At 48.5% G+C, this 22,585-nt stretch overlaps 1 protein-coding gene across 2 annotated transcripts in view; it reads left to right on the top strand.

Moving 5' to 3' along the window:
- SHE (Src homology 2 domain containing E) overlaps window positions 1–22,585 on the top strand; it is a 30,840-nt gene that overhangs the window by 5,781 nt on the left and 2,474 nt on the right. Inside the window, exons 3-6 of one of the 2 annotated variants that reach the window (XM_077463935.1) lie at window positions 8,827–9,132; window positions 11,268–11,418; window positions 12,922–13,041; window positions 15,171–22,585. In XM_077463935.1, coding sequence (XP_077320061.1) covers window positions 8,827–9,132; window positions 11,268–11,418; window positions 12,922–13,041; window positions 15,171–15,354 — 761 coding nt within the window. In that variant the 3' untranslated portion in view covers window positions 15,355–22,585. The remainder of the gene's footprint in view (window positions 1–8,826; window positions 9,133–11,267; window positions 11,419–12,921; window positions 13,042–15,170) is intronic. The other variant, XM_077463936.1, reaches the window with a different exon arrangement.

The following is a 22,585-nucleotide window of genomic DNA, read 5'->3' as shown; positions in this document are numbered from 1 at the left end:
GAAACTGCATTAGATTCAATACCCATTGTGTTCCTCCATGAGATTTCCCCTGATTATTGATCAGAAATGATGTTAGATCCAATACCCATTGGGGTCCTCCATGAGATTTCCCCTGATTATTGATCAGAAATGATGTTTGATCCAATACCCGTTGGGGTCCTCCATGAGATTTCCCCTGATTATTGATCAGAAATGATGTTTGATCCAATACCCATTGGGGTCCTCCATGAGATTTCCCCTGATTATTGATCAGAAATGATGTTAGATCCAATACCCATTGGGGTCCTCCATGAGATTTCCCCTGATTATTGATCAGAAATGATGTTTGATACAATATCCATTGGGGTCCTCCATGAGATTTGCCCTGATTATTGATCAGCAATGATGTTTGATCCAATACCCATTGTGTTCCTCCATGAGATGACCCCTGATTATTGATCAGAAATTATGTTTGATCCAATACCCATTGGGGTCCTCCATGAGATGACCCCTGATTATTGATCAGAAATTATGTTTGATCCAATACCCATTGGGGTCCTCCATGAGGCTGCGTTCACACTGCAGACGGATGCGGCTGACAGCCTGGATTTAGACCTGGAACGGACCAGAAGACGCACGTGGCTCCTGTGCAATTTCGCTCCGCTCCAGAGATATGTCAACAGGCTCCATAGAGAGCCGATCACAATCTCCTGTCATGCGAATTCAATGTGGAAAAACTCCACATCCAATTCGCACTGGTGTGAATCCAGCCTTAGATTTCCCCTGATTATTGATCAGAAATTATGTTTGATCCAATACCCATTGGGGTCCTCCATGAGATTTCCCCTGATTATTGATACTTTGTATCCAGTCATGAAATGGTTGAATACAATGTATCAATAGCCAACAATCAGAAATTCCATTCGATCCAATACCCATTGGGGTCCTCCATTAATATCTCCCTGACTATTGATCCTTGTTATTCAGTTATTAAATGGTTGGATACAAAGTATCAATAGCCACCAAAAAGAAACTGTGTTTGATCCAATACCCATTGGGGTCCTCCATGAGATTTCCCCTGATTATTGATCAGAAATTATGTTTGATCCCATACCCACTGGGGTCCTCCATGAGATTTCCCCTGATTATTGATACTTTGTATCCAGTCATCAAATGGATGGGTACAAATTATCAATAGCCACCAATCAGAAATTGTCTTTGATCCAATACCCATTGGGGTCCTCCATGATATTTCCCCTGATTATTTTAGCAGAAATTTTATTCGATCCAAAACCCATTGGGGTCCTTCATGAGGTTTCTCTGTATTTTTGATACTTTGTGTTTTGTCATCAAATGTTTGGATACAAAGTATCAGAAGACACCAGGCAGAAATTGCCTTTGATCCAATATCCATTGGGGTCTTCCATGAGATTTCCCCTGATTATTGATACTTTGTATCCAGTCATCAAATGATTGGATACAAAGTATCAATAGCCACCAAAAAGAAACTGTTTGATCCAATACCCATTTGGGTCCTCCATGAAATTTCCCCTGATTATTGATCAGAAATTATGTTTGATCCAATACCCACTGGGGTCCTCCATGAGATTTCCCCTGATTATTGATACTTTGTATCCAGTTATCAAATGGATGGGTACAAAGTATCAATAGCCACCAAAAAGAAACTGTGTTTGATCCAATACCCATTGGGGTCCTCCATGAGATTTCCCCTGATTATTGATCAGAAATTATGTTTGATCCAATACCTATTGGGGACCTCCATGAGATTTCCCCTGATTATTGATCAGAAATTATGTTTGATCCAATACCTATTGGGGACCTCCATGAGATTTCCCCTGATTATTGATCAGAAATTATGTTTGATCCAATACCCACTGGGGTCCTCCATGAGACCTCCCCTGATTATTGATACTTTGTATCCAGTTATCAAACGGTTGGGTACAAAGTATCAATAGCCAGCAATCAGAAATTGTGTTTGATTCAATACCCATTGGGTTCCCCCATTGAGATCTCCCTGCTTATTGATACTTTGTATCCAGTCATCAAATGGTTGGATACAAAGTTTCAAAAGCCACCAATCAGAAAAGACATTTGATCCAATATGCATTGGGCTCCTCCTTCAGATCTCATCTGGTTTGGTATACTTTGTATCCGGTCATCAAATGATAAGATACAAAGTATCAATAGCCACCAATCAAAAATTGCCTTTCATCCAATACCCATTGGGGTCCTCCATAAGATTTCCCCTGATTATTGATACTTTGTATCCAGTCATCAAATGCTAGAAGCAGGGCCAGGACAAGGGGTGGGCAGGAGGGGGGCGGCTGTCCTGGGTGCAATGGTTTACTGTAGGGATGGGGGGAGCCTTCCTTCGGTTACAAGGGTGACAGGAGTAATGACAGCGGCAGTGATTTTGCAAGCAATACACAGGATCCCTTAAGCTAGCTCATCATGAACGGGGGGGGGTGGGGGGGTGCAGTTTGGCATCTTTGCCCTGGGCGCTGGGTGACCATGTCCCGGCACTGGCTAGGAAAGATCTTTTGGAAGACGTTACAGGTGGAATAGCGAGGTCTGGGGGTGGAGGAACTTGACTGGACTGACCTCAATCCTTTGGAATGAATTAGAGCGGAGACTGCGAGCCAGGCCTTCTCGTCCAACATCAGTGCCTGACCTCACAAACGCTCTTCTGGAAGAATGGGCAAACGTTCCCATAGACACCCAGAAGAGTTGAAGCTGTTATAGCTGCAAAGGGGGGGGGGGGGGGCAACTCAATATTGACCCCTACGGAGGAAGACTGGGATGCCATTAAAGTTCATGTGCGTGTAAAGGCGGGTGTCCCAATACTTTTGGTAATGTAGTGTAGCTGTGAATCTAGGTTTAAATAAGAGCACCTGAAAATCGCACATAAACATGCGTTTGTTTTTTTTTTTGTTTTTTGTTTTCAGATGGGCTCATTTAAAGCCTATGGTGGACCAACAAAAATGTGCACATCTGCCCCCTGCTGGTGTACTTTTTCCAGCTCCAGGCGACCAATACTCAGGTGTGCCCGGGCCTAATAAGTGGATGTCATGCTGATCCCTTGGCTTCCTTCTGAAAAAATGACCGTAATGATGATCTCTTGACTTCCTTCTGACGATTCCCAGTTTATGGCTTTCATGCTGATCCCTTGGCTTCCATCTTGGCTCATTAAAGCCTATGGTGGACCAAAAAAAATGTGCACATCTGCCCCCTGCTGGTGTACTTTTTCCAGCTCCAAGCGACCAACACTCGGGTGTGCCCAGGCCTAATAAGTAGATGTCATGCTGATCCCTTGGCTTCCATCTTGGCTCATTAAAGCCTATGGTGGACCAAAAAAAAATGTGCACATCTGCCCCCTGCTGGTGTACTTTTTCCAGCTCCAAGCGACCAATACTCGGGTGTGCCCGGGCCTAATAAGTGGATGTCATGCTGATCCCTTGGCTTCCTTCTGAAAAAATGACCGTAATGATGATCTCTTCACTTCCTTCTGACGATTCCCAGTTTATGGCTTTCATGCCGATCCCTTGGCTTCCATCTTGGCTCATTAAAGCCTATGGTGGACCAAAAAAATGTGCACATCTACCCCCTGCTGGTGTACTTTTTCCAGCTCCAGGCGACCAACACTCGGGTGTGCCCGGGCCTAATAAGTGGATGTCATGCTGATCCCTTGGCTTCCTTCTGAAAAAATGACCGTAATGATGATCTCTTGACTTCCTTCTGACGATTCCCAGTTTATGGCTTCCATCTCGGCTCATTAAAGCCTATGGTGGACCAAAAAAAAATGTGCACATCTGCCCCCTGCTGGTGTACTTTTTCCAGCTCCAAGCGACCAATACTCGGGTGTGCCCGGGCCTAATAAGTGGATGTCATGCTGATCCCTTGGCTTCCTTCTGAAAAAATGACCGTAATGATGATCTCTTCACTTCCTTCTGACGATTCCCAGTTTATGGCTTCCATCTCGGCTCATTAAAGCCTATGGTGGACCAAAAAAAATGTGCACATCTGCCCCCTGCTGGTGTACTTTTTTCCCGTCGTTTCTGCTGCGCCCGGGCGTGAATGGGGCCTGAATAGTCCGGGGGGCTCTACGCTCTACGAAGGGAAACAATTGTAGGGATAATTTGTAGCGGGAGAATTGGTTGGATGAAGATCTGATAAGCGGTGGAGACACGTTGTTGCGATTGTTGGATATTCGTGAACCGTTCTTCTCCAGACGCCACGCGTTGATCCAATCCGATCTTCTACGATCGGTAATGGAGTTCTATGGGGACTCAGATCTGTTCGGTGGTGGTCACAGCCGCCCCCCCTCCCCCCCCCTTTATATGGGGTCCTGTCCAGGCCCCCGTCCCCTCCCCCGTCCCCCTTTCTTTCTCCAGCTCCTGGGTGTGACTTCCCGTGGTGGCTTCCTGGCTCTCAGCGCGGCTTCCTCTGCTGGACGGCTCGTTCCACCGACAGGAAGGACGCCTTGGCGGCCAACAGGATAGGCCCGGTTGCCATGGCGCCAGGAGAATGGGACAGCCAGGTGTCTGAGCAATGGGCCAGGGGCAGAGGAGGGAGAGGGGGGGGAGGGGAGGGACATCCCTGTCCTCTGCTGATCCATCTCCTTCCCACCAGATTCCCCACAATGACTGATGATGACCAACTCTATGGAATGGAAGATCTCCAGGAGGTCTGCAATGGGGTCCTCCATATTTCCACCAGCAGGTGGCAGCAGAATGTGGGGTGGACCCGTCATGGGGCAGATATCCATTACCAGCTACCTTCTGAAAATGCCTGCTTTGTGGCTGTCATGCTGATCCCTTGGCTTCCTTCTGAAAATGACAATTTTATGACTGTGATGAGGATCCCCTGGCTTCCTTCTGACGATTACCATTTTATGGCTTTCATGCCGATTCCCTTGACTACCTACTGAAACTGCTCGTTTTATGGCTGTCCTGCTGATCTCTGAAAAATTACAGTTTTATGGCTTTTACGCTGATCCCCTGGCTTCCTTACGAAATTCAACAGTTTAATGGCTGTCGTGCTGATCCCTTGGCTTCCTTCTGAAAATTACCATTATATGTCTGTCATGCTGATCCACTTGCTTCTTTCTGACAATAACCATTTTGTGACTGTGATGCTGATCCCTTAGCTTCCTTCTGAACATTGCCATTTTATGGCTTTCATGCTGATCCCTTGGCTTCTTTCTGTAGTTTGTGGCTGTCATGCTGATTCCTTGGCTTTCCTCAGAAAATGTCTGTTTTGTGGCTGTCATGCTGATCCCCTGACTTCCTTCTGAAGATTCCAATTTTATGGCTTTCATGTTGTTCCTCTGGCTTCCTTCTGTAAAGGTTTGCTTTGTGGCTTTCATGCTGATCCCTTGACTACCTACTGAAAATGACAGTTGTATGGCTGTCATGCTGATCTCTTGACTTCCCTCTGAAAATGACAGTTTTATGGCTGTCATGCTGATCCCCTGACTTCCTTCTGACGATTACCATTTCATGGCTGTCATGCTGATCCCTTGACTACCTACTTAAAATGCCTGTTTTATGGCTGTCCTGCTGACCTCTGAAAAATTACAGTTTTATGGCTTTTACACTGATCCCCTGGCTTCCTTCTGAAATTGACTTTTTTTTTTTGGCAGTCATGCTGATCCCTTGGATTCCTTCTGAAAATGCCTGTTTTGTGGTTGCCATGCCAATCCCTTTGCTTCTTTCTGAAAATTACCATTCTATGGATGTCATGCTGATCCCACTGGCTTCTTTCTGACAATAACCATTTTATGACTGTGATGCTGAGCCCTTGGCTTCCTTCTGGAAATTACCATTTCATGGCTTTCATGCTGATCCCTTGGCTTCTTTCTGTAGAGGTTTGTTTTGCGGCTGTCATGCTGATTCCTTGGCTTTCCTCAGAAAATGTTTTGCTTTGTGGCTGGCATGCCAATTCCCTGGTTTCCTTCTGAAAATGACACTTTTATGGCTGTCGTGCTGATCCTCTGACTTCCATCTGAAGTTTACCATTTCATGGCTTTCATGCTGATCCCTTGGCTTCTTTCTGTAGAGGTTTGTTTTGTGAATGTCATGCTGATTCCCTGGCTTTCCTCAGAAAATGTCTGTTTTGTGGCTGTTGTGCTGATCCTTTGGCTTTTCTCTGAAAAAATTACAGTTTTATGGCTGTCATGCTGATCCCCTGACTTCCTTCTGAAGATTACTATTTTATGGCTTTCGTGGTGGTCCCTTGGCTTCCTACTGAAAATGACAGTTGTATGGCTGTCATGCTGATCCTTTGGCTTCCTACTGAAAATTACAGTTTTATGGCTGTCATGCTGATCCCCTGACTTCCTTCTGAAGATTACTATTTTATGGCTTTCGTGGTGGTCCCTTGGCTTCCTACTAATAATGACAGTTGTATGGCTGTCATGCTGATCCCCTGACTTCCTTCTGAAGATTACTATTTCATGGCTTTCATGCTGATCCCTTGGCTTCTTTCTGTAGAGGTTTGTTTTGTGAATGTCATGCTGATTCCTTGGCTTTCCTTAGAAAATGTCTGTTTTGTGGCTGTCATGCTGATCCTTTGGCTTCCTACTGAAAATTACAGTTTTATGGCTGTCACGTCGATCCCCTGACTTCCTTCTAAAGATTACTATTTTATGGCTTTCGTGGTGATCTCTTGGCTTCCTACTAAAAATGAGTTTTATAGCTGTCATGCTGATCCCCTGACTTCCTTCTGAAGATTACCATTTTATGGCTTTCATGGTGGTCCCTTGACTTCCTACTGAAAATGACAGTTGTATGGCTGTCATGCTGATCCTTTGGCTTCCTACCGAAAATGACAGTTGTATGGCTGTCATGCTGATCCTTTGGCTTCATACTGAAAATTACAGTTTTATGGCTGTCACGTCGATCCCCTGACTTCCTTCTAAAGATTACTATTTTATGGCTTTCGTGGTGATCCCTTGGCTTCCTACTAAAAATGACTGTTTTATAGCTGTCATGCTGATCCCCTGACTTCCTTCTGAAGATTACCATTTTATGGCTTCCATGCCGATTCCTTGGCTTTCTTCTGTAAAGGGTTGCTTTGAGGCTGTCATGTTGATTCCGTGGCTTCCCTCTGAAAATGCCTGTTTATTCACAGTGAAAGAAAAAAAAAAAGAAAATGCCTGTTTTTGGCTTTTTAATGCCGATCTCTTGACTTTCTTCTGAAAATAACAATTTCATGGCTTTCATGCTGATCCCTTGGCTTCGTTCTGTAAAGGTTTGTTTTGTGGCTTTAATGCCGATCCCTTGACTTGCTTCTGAAAATGCCAGTTTTATGGTTGTCATGCTGATCCCTTGACTTGCTTCTGAAAACGCCCGTTTTATGGTTGTCATGCTGATCCCTTGACTTGACTTTATGGATCTGGAGCAAATAGGAAGGAAGGTTGGAGGAAATTCAGAAGCCCTTATCCTTATCTTATTAATCTGAGAAGGTTCCGTTTTAGACGGAGTGTGGAAGGGTCCAAACATTCAGTGGCTCATTTTTTTTGGTGTCTGTGTCCCCATTCTGGAGATTTTTCCCCCTCACTTCCTGTGGTCACTGAAACAGGAAGTGAGGATATTTTCCCTAAGGATAATGAAACAGCTCTCATTAGTAGGGCAGGGGAAGGTAGAATCCACATTCTGGAGATTTCTTCTACTTCCTGTGTGGGGAAAAAGAACAGGAAGTACGGAGAAATCCCTCTAAACGCCTTTCAGTAGTGAGACGGGAGAAGGTAGTGATTTTTTTTTTTTTTATCTGTGTCCCCCATTGTGGAGATTTTCCTCTCCATCCCGAGTGGTCACTAGAACAGGAAGTGAGGGGAAATCTCAACCAATCAATAATAAACTCTTTTCATTAGTAGAGTGGGTAGAACCCCCATTAAGCTAGATCTCTATTTCATCTCACTTCCTGTCACGGTGGAAAAATTTGAAACGGGGACACAAACAAGCGACCTACTCGAAAATCCAATTGAAAAAAATAAAATTTTATTGAAAAAAATAAAAAGTCTGTAGATACAGTAGGTTTTATATTCTTTATGAGGACCAGAGCTAGTCCCGCCCAGGAGGAACCCCATCCAGGGCCCCCCTGTTGGTTTTATATTCTTTATGAGGACCAGAGCTAGGCCCGCCCAGGAGGAACCCCATCCAGGGCCCCCCTGTTGGTTTTAAATTCTTTATGAGGACCAGAGCTAGGCCCGCCCAGGAGGAACCCCATCCAGGGCCCCCCTGTTGGTTTTAAATTCTTTATGAGGACCAGAGCTAGGCCCGCCCAGGAGGAACCCCATCCAGGGCCCCCCTGTTGGTTTTATATTCTTTATGAGGACCAGAGCTAGGCCCGCCCAGGAGGAACCCCATCCAGGGCCCCCCCTGTTGGTTTTATATTCTTTATGAGGACCAGAGCTAGGCCCGCCCAGGAGGAACCCCATCCAGGGCCCCCCTGTTGGTTTTATATTCTTTATGAGGACCAGAGCTAGGCCCGCCCAGGAGGAACACCATCCAGGGCCCCCCCTGTTGGTTTTATATTCTTTATGAGGACCAGAGCTAGGCCCGCCCAGGAGGAACCCCATCCAGGGCCCCCCTGTTGGTTTTATATTCTTTATGAGGACCAGAGTTAGGCCCGTCCAGGAGGAACCCCATCCAGGGCCCCCCTGTTGGTTTTATATTCTTTAGGAAGACCAGAGCTAGGCCCGCCCAGGAGGAACCCCATCCAGGGAACACCCCCTCGATGTGCGTCCATGCTCCTTTCTGCATCAAGTGGCCACCATAAATTGTAGGCAGCCATGATGACCTGCGATCTCATCCTGTCTTTCAGAGATTCGGCGTAGAGGGTCCAAAGACCAGCTGATCACCGAGCTGCTCCTCATGGAACTGACGTCCCCAAACGAGAGCAAGATGGAGGCCAAGAGGCAGGGGTCCCAGGAGCTCCTCGTCAAACCCCCTCAGCCCCCTCAGCTGTACGACACCCCCTATGAGCCCCCCGACAACGAGCAAGACAGTGAGGAGAAGAAGGTCCAGCGGGTGGCCGACGGGACCCGACCGGAGAATGACGAGAGGCCGGCCGGGGAGTACGAGCAGCCCTGGGAGTGGAAGAAGGAGCACATAGTGAGGGCACTTTCAGGTAAGCAAAAAAGGTGTAAAATCTGTAAAGAGGCTGGTGGACGGAAATGGACAATGACCTTCTAGGAGGACCTGGCGTGACTTGCCATCTTCTTTGGGGTCCATGTTTCCTTTCTACGCTTCCCGTTGGCAAATGTTGACCTAAGGAGAGTTCCTAGGGCAGTGATGGAGAACCTTGGCACCCCAGATGTTTTGGAACTACATTTCCCATGATGCTCCAGTATACTGCAGAGTGCCAGAGCATCATGGGAAATGTAGTTCCAAAACATCTGGGGTGCCGAGGTTCTCCATCACTGTCCTAGGGTCTTAATAGACCAGTGGCACCTCTGGGCACAAAGAAATGTTGAAGGGCTGCTGGGATATTATGATGACCACTTTGGATCAAATCTAAGACCAATATAATCTTTTTAACTGAAGGAAAAGGAATTGGTCTAAAACCTGTGATGTTACATTATGACAACATAGGTAACAACGGAAAAGTAGATAAAATATACAATGTAACATGATGTGTAGAACGTATCATCTTTACATCTCCAAGGAGGCCCTCAGTAGAAGACCTGGGGCGTGTGCCCCTGGTGGCCCTTGGTATAGTTGTATAAATATGTCCCAATGCTAGTAAGTAAGTTATCGGCCAAATGTAGGAAAGGTTTCTTCACTGTGCAGTGATGGGATAATGTGTAGAACGTATCATCTTTATATCTCCAAGGAGGCCCTCAGTAGAAGACCTGAGGCATGTGCCCCTGGTGGCCCTTGGTATATAAATATGTCCCAATACCAGGGGCGTAACTATAGGGGGTGCAGCAGTCACGACCGCAACTGGGCCCTGTGATGCATGGGGCCCATGCAGCCCCCTCTACATATGGCCGGTAGCAGCATAGGCAGCTAGGGGTACCACTGCACCATGCACACGGGTGGCTGGAGGTGGAGGGTGACTAGCAGAGCTCCATGCTCGACTATCGCACTGGCTGCTCTTTAGTTGTGCATTCCCCGCATGACCTGTGTCCTCGGCCGGCTCCTCAGAGTACCCCTCTCCTGCTCCATGCATTGCCGCTCAGTCCGATGTCTGTTCTCCCCAGCCAGAGTCCCGCCCCCCTGAGTCCGGCCCACACTGCACTGCATACTTCTCCCAAGTAAACAAACTTTAAGCACACAGATGCAGTGCAGTCCTATGAGAGCCCCCCGGAGGACACTGCAGGCTTGTCTGCCAGTCCCCCTCCTCCCCCGTCATACACAGATGATGAAAGGTCTTTCTGGGAGATATGCTGATCACCCGTCCAGCACACTGGATGGAGCCCAGGCCAACATGGATGAGTGCGCGGCCTACAGCTTGGTCATGGTGAGTGAGAGGACCCCATCCCCCACACCATTACATACCCCCTCCATCTCCCCTGGGGACAGGGACCCCTTCTCACATGGGGACATGGACCCCCACCTTCCCTGGGGACAGGGACCCCCATATTCCCTGGGGACAGGGACCCCTTCTCACCTGGGTGCAGTAACTTCATCTGCCCTGGAGAAAAGGACCTCATCTCTTCTGGGGACAGGGACCCCATCCTGCCTAGGGACAGTCCCCCAATTTTGCACCTAAAAATTAAAAAAAACTACTGATACCAGTGGTGGAACTACAGGGCTCACAAAGGTCATACCTGTGACCACGCCCTGGAGTTCCACCACCGGACTCAGAAGGAAGGGCCCTGGCTGGGGTTCAGGGGGGCCCTTCATGGTTTCTTGCATCGGGGCCCTGAAGGTTCTAGTTACGCCACTGCCCAATACTGTTAATTCCCGTAGGTTAGAGTAGCGTAAAAATTTTTATAAGTTCTCGGCCAAATATAGGAAAGGTTTCTTCACTGTGCAGTGATGGGATAATGTGTAGAACGTATCATCTTTACATCTCCAAGGAGGCCCTCAGTAGAAGACCCGGGGCATGTGCCCCTGGTGGCCCTTGGTATAATTGTATAAATATGTCCCAATGCTGGTAATTCCCATAGGTTAGAGTAGCGTAAAACTTTTTTATACGTTTTCGGCCAAATGTAGGAAAGGTTTCTTGACTGTGCAGTGATGGGACCCTTGTTACTATGGGTCTTCCAGCAAGATCTTTCTATCTCACCGTCTTCTTTCCCTTCTTGGCTCCCACAGTGCAATTTGAGAACAGTGAGCGCTCGCAGGCCAAGGAGGAAGGAGGCCGTCTGCACCAGCGGCAGAAAAGTTGGACGGCCAAAGTCTTGAAGCAGCCTCAACCCGAGCAGATGGACAAGGTGGACCCGACCGTCCCGCTGGAGAAGCAGAGGTGTGCTTGCTTTATATTTGCACCATCTCAGTGCACCCGTTGCAGCACCAGCTGATCCAATATGCATTTTATGCAAGACTAGATCACTGGGTTTTAGTGTTAGGAGAAACCCTAAAGACATCTTCTACCATCTACTGTAAATGGAATATTAAGGCAGGACCTCAGTGGTATCGACCCCGCCTACCAGGGGTCAGACACCTATATGCTCCTCCCCTGAAGAAGATGCTCCTACTCCTATGCATTGTACCTCAGGCTAGGTCACAGGCAGTGGCGTCGCTAGGGGGTGGCTTTTGGGGCTATAGCCCCAAATATAGGGCCCATAGCCCTGAGTCTCTGCAGGGGTCCCTAAGGGGAGGGTAAGATCTCTGGGGACCCTGATGTAAGGGGGAGGCTCTCTGGGCACCCTGGTTTAAGGAGAAGGCTCTCCAAGGACCCTGATTTAAGGAGGAGGCTCTCTGGGGACCCTGATTTAAGGGGGGGGGCTCTCTGGGGACCCTGATTTAAGGGGGCTCTCTGTGGACCCTGATTTAAGGGGGAGGCTCTCTGGGGACCCTGATTCAAGGGGGGCTCTCTGGGGACCCTGATGTAAGGGGGAGGCTCTCTGGGCACCCTGGTTTAAGGAGAAGGCTCTCCGAGGACCCTGATTTAAGGGGGGGGACTCTCTGGGAACCCTGATTTAAGGGGGGTTCTCTGTGGACCCTGATTTAAGGGGGGGCTCTCTGGGGACCCTGATTTAAGGGGGGGGGCTCTCTGGGGACCCTGATGTAAGGGAGAGGCTCTCTGGGGACCCTGATTTAAGGAGAAGGCTCTCCGAGGACCCTGATTTAAGGAGGAGGCTCTCTGGGGACCCTGATTTAAGGGGGAGGCTCTCTAGGGATATATACACATGCACACACACGTATATTATATACATGTGTATGCCCGCCCAAGCGTAAGACTTTCTTTAGTACGCTGCTATGGGCTCTAGCCCCAGATCATTTGTAAACCTAGTAACGCCTCTGATCACAGTGTTTCAGTATTGGGAGTTACACGATAGACATCTTCCACCATCTACTATACATGGAATAATACTGCTGGATATTAAAAAAATAAATAAAATTGTAACAAAAATATGAAGAAAATGAATAATTTAAAATAATAATGAAGATAATAATAATAATAATAATAATAATAATAATACATAAAAAAAAAAAAAGCATTGAAACAAAAATGTATTTAAAAAAAATGAATTAATTACCTAATTAATGAAATATTATGATAACGGAGGGGATTTCTTATGTGTTGAAACACGTTGGCCAACGAATTCTACTACCAGATCTTTGATTGAAGACCCATTAGTCTACCTTCTCACTCGTTGGTGGTTTGCTCCTCTTGGGAGGAGTTGAGCGTGAGCTCCACCTGCTTGTTATATCAGGTTTTCTCCATCCACAGCTGACATCGGTTGACCGTTCGGTGTTGCGTTCACAGCCTGTAAGTGACTCTTGCTCTGTTTCCTGATCACAGCTGGTATCATGGCTCGGTGACCCGCGCGGAGGCGGAGACCAAACTGCAGTCCTGTCGCGAGGCCAGCTACCTACTGAGGAACAGCGAATCAGGGAACAGCAAATACTCCATCGCTCTCAAGTGAGTAGTAATTCAATGTACAAATTAGAGGTCTTCTCCAAGTAAAAGCAGGTTGTTTATGGACTGATTTAAATGGTGAAAGAATTGTAGGTTAATGCAACCCCGTCTATTCTGTGCCTGAAGGCTCTTCCCCACTTCCTCAACTCCCACCTGCTGAGTCGAATACTACTGAAGACCTCTGATGTCTCCCTGAGCTCTCTTCCTCCTATAGGCCCACCTAAGTCCCTTCCATCCCTATAAACCCACCTAAGTCTCTTCCACCCCACTTTGTAGATTTGTAGGTTAATGCAACCCCTCCCCCCCAACCCCTACCATGCTGCATGGCATTTTGTCATATAGAAGGTAACAATGCTATTCTGTGCCTGAAGGCTTTTCCCCACTTCCTCAACTCTGAGTAGAATACTACTGAAGACCTCTGATGTCTCCCTGAGCTCTCTTCCTCCTGTAGGCCCACCTAAGTCCCTTCCATCCCTATAAGCCCACCTAAGTCTCTTCCACCCCACTCCTACCGGAAGCCCTTTTTTGGCTTTCAGCTGGTGTGTAGCGACTCACCATAAAGTCATTTTCACTTCCCTAACTATAAAATTACATTTGAAGGGACAGATATGTGAACCGAAGTGGCTGTACTTTCTGGGCAGGCCTTATATGCACCAATGTACCTTCTCAAGGACTAGCCCCGTCTCCAGAGGTGCCATCATCATTGGCAGTTCAAGGCGCTGGATGGGAACCTTGTCTGTCACGGGTTTGCTGTAATGTGCCCAGGGCAGGACTTACCATTGGGCTTGACTGGGCTCAAGCCCATGGGCCCCACCCAATAGGGGGCCCTGCCGAGATACATAGCCGAGTGTACTCGGCTCGGCTCGGCTCACAGTCATGCCCAGTCCTGCCCAGACCCTATGATGGACATAACACAGGGACTGGGTGTGACTGTGAGCCAAGCTGAGTAAACTCGGCTACTCTTGGCTCCGCTCGGGACTGCGAGAGGACCCGAGAGCCGGAGAGAGCTGCCAAGAGCCGCCAAGAGGACCCGAGAGCTGCCGCGAAACATAGGACTCTATCTCGGCGGCGCCATTTTTAAATTTCAAGACTGCAATGACAAGGCTGCAAATGACACTGGGTAAGGCTGCAGATGGATGGACAAGGCTGCAGATGGACCCTGCTAAGGCTGCATTGATGGGCGTTTAAATGTACGTTTTTTTCCTTAAACTTCCTTCCTAAAAGTTTTTTTCCTTAAAATTCCCTCCTAAACTTGGGGTGCATGTTATACGCCGGCCCGTGTTATATGCCGATAAATACGGTAATGTATAGAAGGTAGGGCCCGAAAGTGACTCAAGCCCAGGGGCCGCCGCCACCCTAAGTCCTGCCCTGAATGTGCCACATTAGGGTTTTCTTTACTTTCCATTGGCTGTAGAGCCAATGTGAAGAGAACCTGCTGAGTCGCCAATCTTCTCAAGGTGGATACCAAAGCTGTGAGTAAAGCCTCCATTTTAATGGGAGCCTGTCAAGATAATTATGGAAAAGCTCCAATTTTCAACTTTTTTAAAGAGGCTCCAGAGTTCATTTACATCCTCCCTTCATTAGTTAATGAGTTGTTGGGTGTATGCAGATCAGCAGTTGCACCAGGGCTGCTGTTAGAAATCATGGGGCCCTATACATCCTTCCTGACAGGCCCCCCCCGCCCCCCAGGGTGCAGTGGAACAGCGGCACTGAATGTATCCACCTACAGCCCAACATTTTCAAAAAGTCCCTTTTCTGTTTCTATGTCTTGGGCCCCTCTATTGACTTGAAGGGGCCCGGGGAAAAGTAATGTGAGCTCTGGTAAGAAAGTAGGAGTGGGGGTGTGGTCTAGTAAAATCCATTTATTACTTTTAGGCAGAAATTAACAATAAAGCTGCTCTGGGCCCCCCCCCCTCTTTAGCTGATGGGGCCTGGGCCCAGTACAACAGGACCGGTTGTACTGCCTTATCAGCGGCCCTGAGTTGCACTTTCACTGTCTAAAAAGTGTAGCAAGTCTCTGAGGTCCCCAGGAAGCAAAGCACAAAAGCTTTTGTGCCTCCAAAAATAACTCACCAACAGAATCCCACTTTCTTCTCTTCTTATTTCACTACCGTAAACCTTTCTCCTTGCAGGACCAGCCAGGGCTGCGTTCACATCATCGTGGCGCAAACCAAGGACAACAAGTTCACCCTGAACCAGACCAGCGGCGTCTTTTGCAGCATCCCGGAGGTCGTTCACTACTACTCCAGCCAAAAGTTACCCTTCAAGGGGGCCGAGCATATGAGCTTGTTATACCCCGTTCCCAGAGTGCCCTAAGCTCTTCAGACCCCCAACAACCTAAAGGCTCCCCCCCCCCCCCGCTGTCACCCCTACGCCAACTCCTACCAACTCTTTAAGGTGCCAATCATTGGCACTCCTCTTTCAAGTTCGATCTATGCATCTTGCAGACCTGCACGGCAAATTTCGACCCCCCTACTGTCAGCTAAGGCCCACCAATAGCGCCCCAACTTTTCCTGCAAAGAACAATATGGTAGCCCTCTGGACAAGGCCTACCCGATCTTCAGGCCTTGGTTGTCTACTGGCAATGGTGGACCAAAGGAAGTCAAGGACCTGACATTAGTAAGGACCCAGAAATGTTACGAATGGTTTGGGAGGTGGAGACGGCTCGGAATTGGGTTACAAAGTACCAGCATGTTCTCATTGAGGAACCTCGGTCTGTGTTAGTATGTGATGAAGAAGACTTGGCAGGTTTTGCAAGAAATTCAAATTTTTGTTTGGGAAATTGAAGAGATTGTTACTGTAGCTGGAAAAAGAAATGGGTACACGGACTGAATAATTCTTGTATGGAAGAAGCAGAGAAGAAGGTGTTTGTTCCATACATTTGCAAATAGACCCTGTGGCAAGACACCTCTGATAAGTGTGGTGCCTACCTCAATACTAGGTTCCCATATGTGGAATATATATATATAAAGTGATCCACGAGGGCAGGCTTACCCGGAGACAGCCCTTTCCTCCGACTAAGAACCGCCATTACATTTATTTCACTGTTCTGTCCTCCTTGGTACTACTTGTTGTTGTTGTACTACCATGTTGTTTGTTGCTTCCTAACCATGAGGTCAGATGGGACTGGTGCCCCCCATTCTGCTGTCCCACAACATAGCTAGGAAGGAGGAGGGGGCTTTTCCCAGCTCCGAGCACTTTCCTGAGACAAGCGGGGGCCAGAGGTATGCAGAGGGATGGGATGCTGACACGCCCCCCCCTTCTCCCTTTGCATTCCTCTTGCCACTGCTTGTCTTGGGAAAGTGCCATTATGAAGCACCATCCGCTACAAAGGAGATGGCCACTTCATAACAGCACTTATGGCACTTGCCTGAGACAAGCCGTGGCAAAAAGAATGCAGGGGGAGAGGAAGTATGTTGGCCTCCCTTCCCTCTGCATTACTCTTGCCACTGCTTGTCTCAGGAAAGTGCCATGGGTGCCCTCTGCTAGGAAGGAGGTGACCACTTCATAACAGCACTTATTGCACTTTCTGGAGACAAGCCATGACAAGAGGATTATAGGGGGAGAGAAAGTGTGTTGGTCTCACTTTCCTCTGCATTCCTCTTGCCAATGCTTGGCTCCAGTAAGTGCCATAGGTGCAGTTATAAAGCACCTTCCTATAGGAAGGAGATGGTCACTTCATAACAGCACTTATGGCACCTTCTGTAGACAAGCCGTGGCAAGAGCAATGCAGGAGGAGTGGGAGTGCGTTGGTCTCCCTTCACTCTGCATTCCTCTTGCCAATGCTTGGCTCCAGTAAGTGCCACAGGTGCAGTTATAAAGCACCTTCCTATAGGAAGGAGATGGTCACTTCATAACAGCATTTATGGCACCTTCTGTAGACAAGCCGTGGCAAGAGAAATGCAGGGGGAGTGGAAGTGTGTTGATCTACTTTCACTCTGCATTCCTCTTGCCACGGCTTGTCTCGGTAAAGTGCCATAGGTACCACTATGAAACACCTTTGGTTAGGAAGGAGATGGCCACTTCATAAAAGCACTTATGGCACCTTCTGTAGACAAGCCGTGGTAAGAGAAATGCAGGGGGAGTGGAAGTGTGTTGATCTACTTTCACTCTGCATTCCTCTTGCCACGGCTTGTCTCGGTAAAGTGCCATAGGTACCACTATGAAACACCTTTGGTTGGGAAGGAGATGGCCACTTCATAACAGCACTTATGACACATTCTGTAGACAAGCCGTGGAAAGAGGAATGTAAAGGGAGTGCAAGTGCTTTGGCCTCCTTGCCCTCTGCATTACACTTGCCCCTGCTTGGCTCTGAAAAAAGTGCCATAGATGCCGTTATTAAGCACCTTCCATCAGGAAGGAGATGGACACTTCATAACAACACTTACAGCACTTTCCCTAGACGAGCCATGGCAAGAGGAACAAAAGGGGAGTTGTAAGTGTGTTGACCTCCCTTTCCTCTGAATACCCCTTGCCACCGCTTGTCTCGGGAAAGTGCATAAAAAACATTTCCCAACTAGTCATGGGGTCAGACTGAGCTCCCCCTTCCCCCCCATGGCTGTCCGACAATATGCAAAGGAAGGAGGCAGTTGCTTTTTTTGGCTCAAAGCACTTTCCCGGGACAAGCGGCAGCAAGAGGAATTCAGAGCCATGGGATGCTGACTTGTGCCCTCTCCCTCTGCATTCCTCTTGCCATGACTTGTCTCGGGAAAGTGCCATTATGAAGCACCTCCTGTTAGGAAGGAGGTGGACACTTCATAGCAACACTTACAGCAGCTTCTGTAGACAAGCCATGGCAAGTGGAATGAAGGGGGTGTTGGAAGTGCGTTGGCCTCCTTTCCCTCTGAATACTTCTTGCCGCTGCTTGTCTCTGGAAAGTGCATAAAGCTGAGAAAAGAGAACTTTTCCTTCCTAGCCATGAGGTCGGACTGAGTGCCCCCCCCCCCCATGGCTGTCCAACAACATACAAAAGAAGGAGGCAGTTGCTTTTTTGGGCTCCAAGCACTTTCCCGGGACAAGCGGCAGCAAGAGGAATTCAGAGCCATGGGATGCTGACTTGTGCCCTCTCCCTCTGCATTCCTCTTGCCATGACTTGTCTCGGGAAAGTGCCATTATGAAGCACCTCCTGTTAGGAAGGAGGTGGACACTTCATAGCAACACTTACAGCAGCTTCTGTAGACAAGCCATGGCAAGTGGAATGAAGGGGGTGTTGGAAGTGCGTTGGCCTCCTTTCCCTCTGAATACTTCTTGCCGCTGCTTGTCTCTGGAAAGTGCATAAAGCTGAGAAAAGAGAACTTTTCCTTCCTAGCCATGAGGTCGGACTGAGTGCCCCCCCCCCCCATGGCTGTCCAACAACATACAAAAGAAGGAGGCAGTTGCTTTTTTGGGCTCCAAGCACTTTCCCGGGACAAGCGGCAGCAAGAGGAATTCAGAGGCATGGGATGCTGACTTGCATCCTCTGCATTCCTCTTGCCAGGGCTTGTCTCGGGAAAGTGCCATTAGGAAGCACCTTCTGTCCGGAAGGAGATGGCCACTTCATATACCAACACTTACAGCACCTTCGGTAGACAAGCCATAGCAAGTGGAATGAAGGGGGTGTTGGAAGTGCGTTGGCCGCCCTTCCCTCTGAATACCTCTTGCCGCTGCTTGTCTCTGGAAAGTGCTTAAAGCTGAGAAAAGAGAACTTTTCCTTCCTAGCCATGAGGTCGGACTGAGCACCCCCCCCCCCCCATGGCTGTCCAACAACATACAAAAGAAGGAGGCATTTGCTTTTTTCGGCTCCAAGCACTTTCTCAGGATACGCGGCAGCAAGAGGAATTCAGAGGCATGGGATGCTGACTTGCACCCACTCCCTCTGCATTCCTCTTGCCATTACTTGTCTGTAATTGCCATTATGAAGCAGCTGTCTCCTTCCTAGCTACAGTATGTTGCTGAACGTCCGTGGGGAGGGGATGGGGCACCCGGTCTGACCACATAGCTAGGAAGGAGACGCCTGCTTCATAATAGCACTTTCCTAAGACGCGCATTGGCAAGAGGAATCCATTGGGTTAGGGCACATGTCAGCCTTTCATTCAACTCAATTCCTGTTGCTGGTGTTTTCCCCGGGAAAGAGCTCGGAGCTGAGAAGAGTGGCCGTCTCCTTCCTAGCTATGTTGTCGGACAGCCAAGGGGGGGGTGCCCAGTTCGACCTTAATGGATAGAAAGGAGGCAACAGCTTAATAACGACACAGCACTTTCCTGTGACAAGCAGTGGCAAGAGCAATGCAGAGAGAGAAAAGGCGTGTCAGCCTCCCGCCCCTCTGAATTTCTCTTGCTGCCGCTTATCCTGGCAAAACAGATGAGAAAGGCAATCGTCTCCTTCCCAGCTGTGTTGTCGGACAGCTATGGGGGGGGGGGGGGGGAGGGGACACCCAATTGGATCTCATATCTAGCGTTAGGAAGTAACTAGCAACATTGGACAAAATATTCCATGTACTTTGTGTCACAGGGGACAAAAGAGTGATAAAAAAAAAACGTTTTTATGATGGTTCTTTGTTAAAGTGGAGCTTGCACTAAAATTCAAGGTCTATTTATTACATCCTATTAATTAGACCCCGCTATTCACAATATGAGGTACTCGAGGCATCCGGGACTCTCCAAACTTGCTGAATAAAAGGCCTTCAGACTTTAGGGGGGCTGGACTGTGGCCAGTGGGAGTAAAACAAATTCATTATGTCTGTGCTCAGTAGTAGGAGGAATAGTACCCCATCATTGGTATCAGTGGGAAGAATAGTGCCCCATCATTGGTATCAGTGGGAGGAATAGTGCCCTATCGTTGGTGTCAGTGGGAGGAATAGTGCCCCATCATTGGTATCAGTGGGAGGAATAGTGCCTCATCATTGGTATCAGTGGGAAGAATAGTGCCCCATCATTGGTGTCAGTGGGAGGAATAGTGCCCCATCATTGGTATCAGTGGGAGGAATAGTGCCCCATCATTGGTATCAGTGGGAGGAATAGTGCCCCATCGTTGGTGTCAGTGGGAGGAATAGTGCCCCATCATTGGTATCAGTGGGAGGAATAGTGCCTCATCATTGGTATCAGTGGGAGGAATAGTGCCCCATCATTGGTATCAGTGGGAGGAATAGTGCCCCCATCATTGGTATCAGTGGGAAGAATAGTGCCCCATCATTGGTATCAGTGGGAGGAATAGTGCCCTATCGTTGGTGTCAGTGGGAGGAATAGTGCCCCATCATTGGTATCAGTGGGAGGAATAGTGCCCCCATCATTGGTATCAGTGGGAAGAATAGTGCCCCATCATTGGTGTCAGTGGGAGGAATAGTGCCCCATCATTGGTATCAGTGGGAGGAATAGTGCCCCATCATTGGTATCAGTGGGAGGAATAGTGCCCTATCGTTGGTGTCAGTGGGAGGAATAGTGCCCCATCATTGGTATCAGTGGGAGGAATAGTGCCTCATCATTGGTGTCAGTGGGAGGAATAGTGCCCCATCATTGGTATCAGTGGGAGGAATAGTGCCCCATCATTGGTGTCAGTGGGAGGAATGGTGCCCCCATCATTGGTATCAGTGGGAAGAATAGTGCCCCATCATTGGTGTCAGTGGGAGGAATGGTGCCCCCATCATTGGTATCATTGGGAAGAATAGTGTCCCATCACTGGTGTCAGTGGGAGGAATAGTGTCCCATCACTGGTGTCAATGGGGGGAATAGTGCCCCATCACTGGTGTCAGTGGGAGGAATAGTGCCCCATCACTGGTGTCAATGGGGGGAATAATAGTGGCCCATCACTGGTGTCAGTGGGAGGAATAGTGTCCCATCACTGGTGTCAATGGGGGGAATAGTGTGCTATCACTGGTGTCATTGGGGGGAATAGTGCCCCCATCATTGGTGTCAGTGGGGGGAATAGTGCCCCCATCATTGGTGTCAGTGGGGGGAATAGTGCCCCCATCATTGGTGTCAGTGGGGGGAATAGTGTCCCATCACTGGTGTCAGTGGAAGGAATAGTGTCCCATCACTGGTGTCAATGGGGGGAATAGTGCCCCATCACTGGTGTCAGTGGGAGGAATAGTGCCCCATCACTGGTGTCAATGGGGGGAATAATAGTGGCCCATCACTGGTGTCAGTGGGAGGAATAGTGTGCTATCACTGGTGTCAATGGGGGAAATAGTGCCCCATCACTGGTGTCAGTGGGAGGAATAGTGTCCCATCACTGGTGTCAATGGGGGGAATAGTGTGCTATCACTGGTGTCATTGGGGGGAATAGTGCCCCCATCATTGGTGTCAGTGGGGGGAATAGTGCCCCCATCATTGGTGTCAGTGGGGGGAATAGTGCCCCCATCAATGGTGTCAGTGGGGAGAATAGTGTCCCATCACTGGTGTCAGTGGGAGGAATAGTGTCCCATCACTGGTGTCAATGGGGGGAATAGTGCCCCATCACTGGTGTCAGTGGGAGGAATAGTGCCCCATCACTGGTGTCAATGGGGGGAATAATAGTGGCCCATCACTGGTGTCAGTGGGAGGAATAGTGTGCTATCACTGGTGTCAGTGGGAGGAATAGTGTGTTATCACTGGTGTCAATGGGGGAAATAGTGCCCCATCACTGGTGTCAGTGGGAGGAATAGTGTCCCATCACTGGTGTCAGTGGGAGGAATAGTGCCCCATCACTGGTGTCAGTGGGAGGAATAGTGTCCCATCACTGGTGTCAATGGGGGGAATAGTGTGCTATCACTGGTGTCATTGGGGGGAATAGTGCCCCCATCATTGGTGTCAGTGGGGGGAATAGTGCCCCCATCATTGGTGTCAGTGGGGGGAATAGTGCCCCCATCATTGGTGTCAGTGGGAGGAATAGTGCCCCATCACTGGTGTCAGTGGGAGGAATAGTGTCCCATCACTGGTGTCAATGGGGGGAATAGTGTGCTATCACTGGTGTCATTGGGGGGAATAGTGCCCCCATCATTGGTGTCAGTGGGGGGAATAGTGCCCCCATCATTGGTGTCAGTGGGGGGAATAGTGCCCCCATCATTGGTGTCAGTGGGAGGAATAGTGTCCCATCACTGGTGTCAATGGGGGGAATAGTGTGCTATCACTGGTGTCATTGGGGGGAATAGTGCCCCCATCATTGGTGTCAGTGGGGGGAATAGTGCCCCCATCATTGGTGTCAGTGGGGGGAATAGTGCCCCCATCATTGGTGTCAGTGGGGGGAATAGTGCCGCATCCAACCCACAGGGTGGCAGTTTGGAAAACACTGCTCTTATGTTTGTTGGCTAAAATGGGGTAAATATGCCAAGCTTACATTTACCTAATATACTCAAAATGATGACATGAAAAGTCAAAATTCTATGATTAAAGTCGCCCAAACAGTTGCTTTTGCTTGAATAAAAAAAAAAAAAGTACTACCAAGAAGGAGGTTGTAATTCACCCCCATGGCCACAAGATGGCGAAACACACAAAGTCTTTCTCCCCTGTTCCGCATTTCCAGTGCAGGTCTTCTCAAAGAATATATTTGCTTGTATTATATATGTACACTAGCTAATAAATGATTGTACTTTTAACA

Source organism: Lithobates pipiens, unplaced genomic scaffold (genome assembly GCF_037356315.1).
Source record: "Lithobates pipiens isolate NorthernLeopardFrog02 unplaced genomic scaffold, aLitPip1_a1.2 Scaffold_30, whole genome shotgun sequence".
Classification (NCBI taxonomy): Eukaryota; Metazoa; Chordata; class Amphibia; order Anura; family Ranidae; genus Lithobates; species Lithobates pipiens.
The sequence above is the reverse complement of the archived record's forward strand: the minus strand, read 5'-3'. Positions and strand labels throughout refer to the sequence as shown.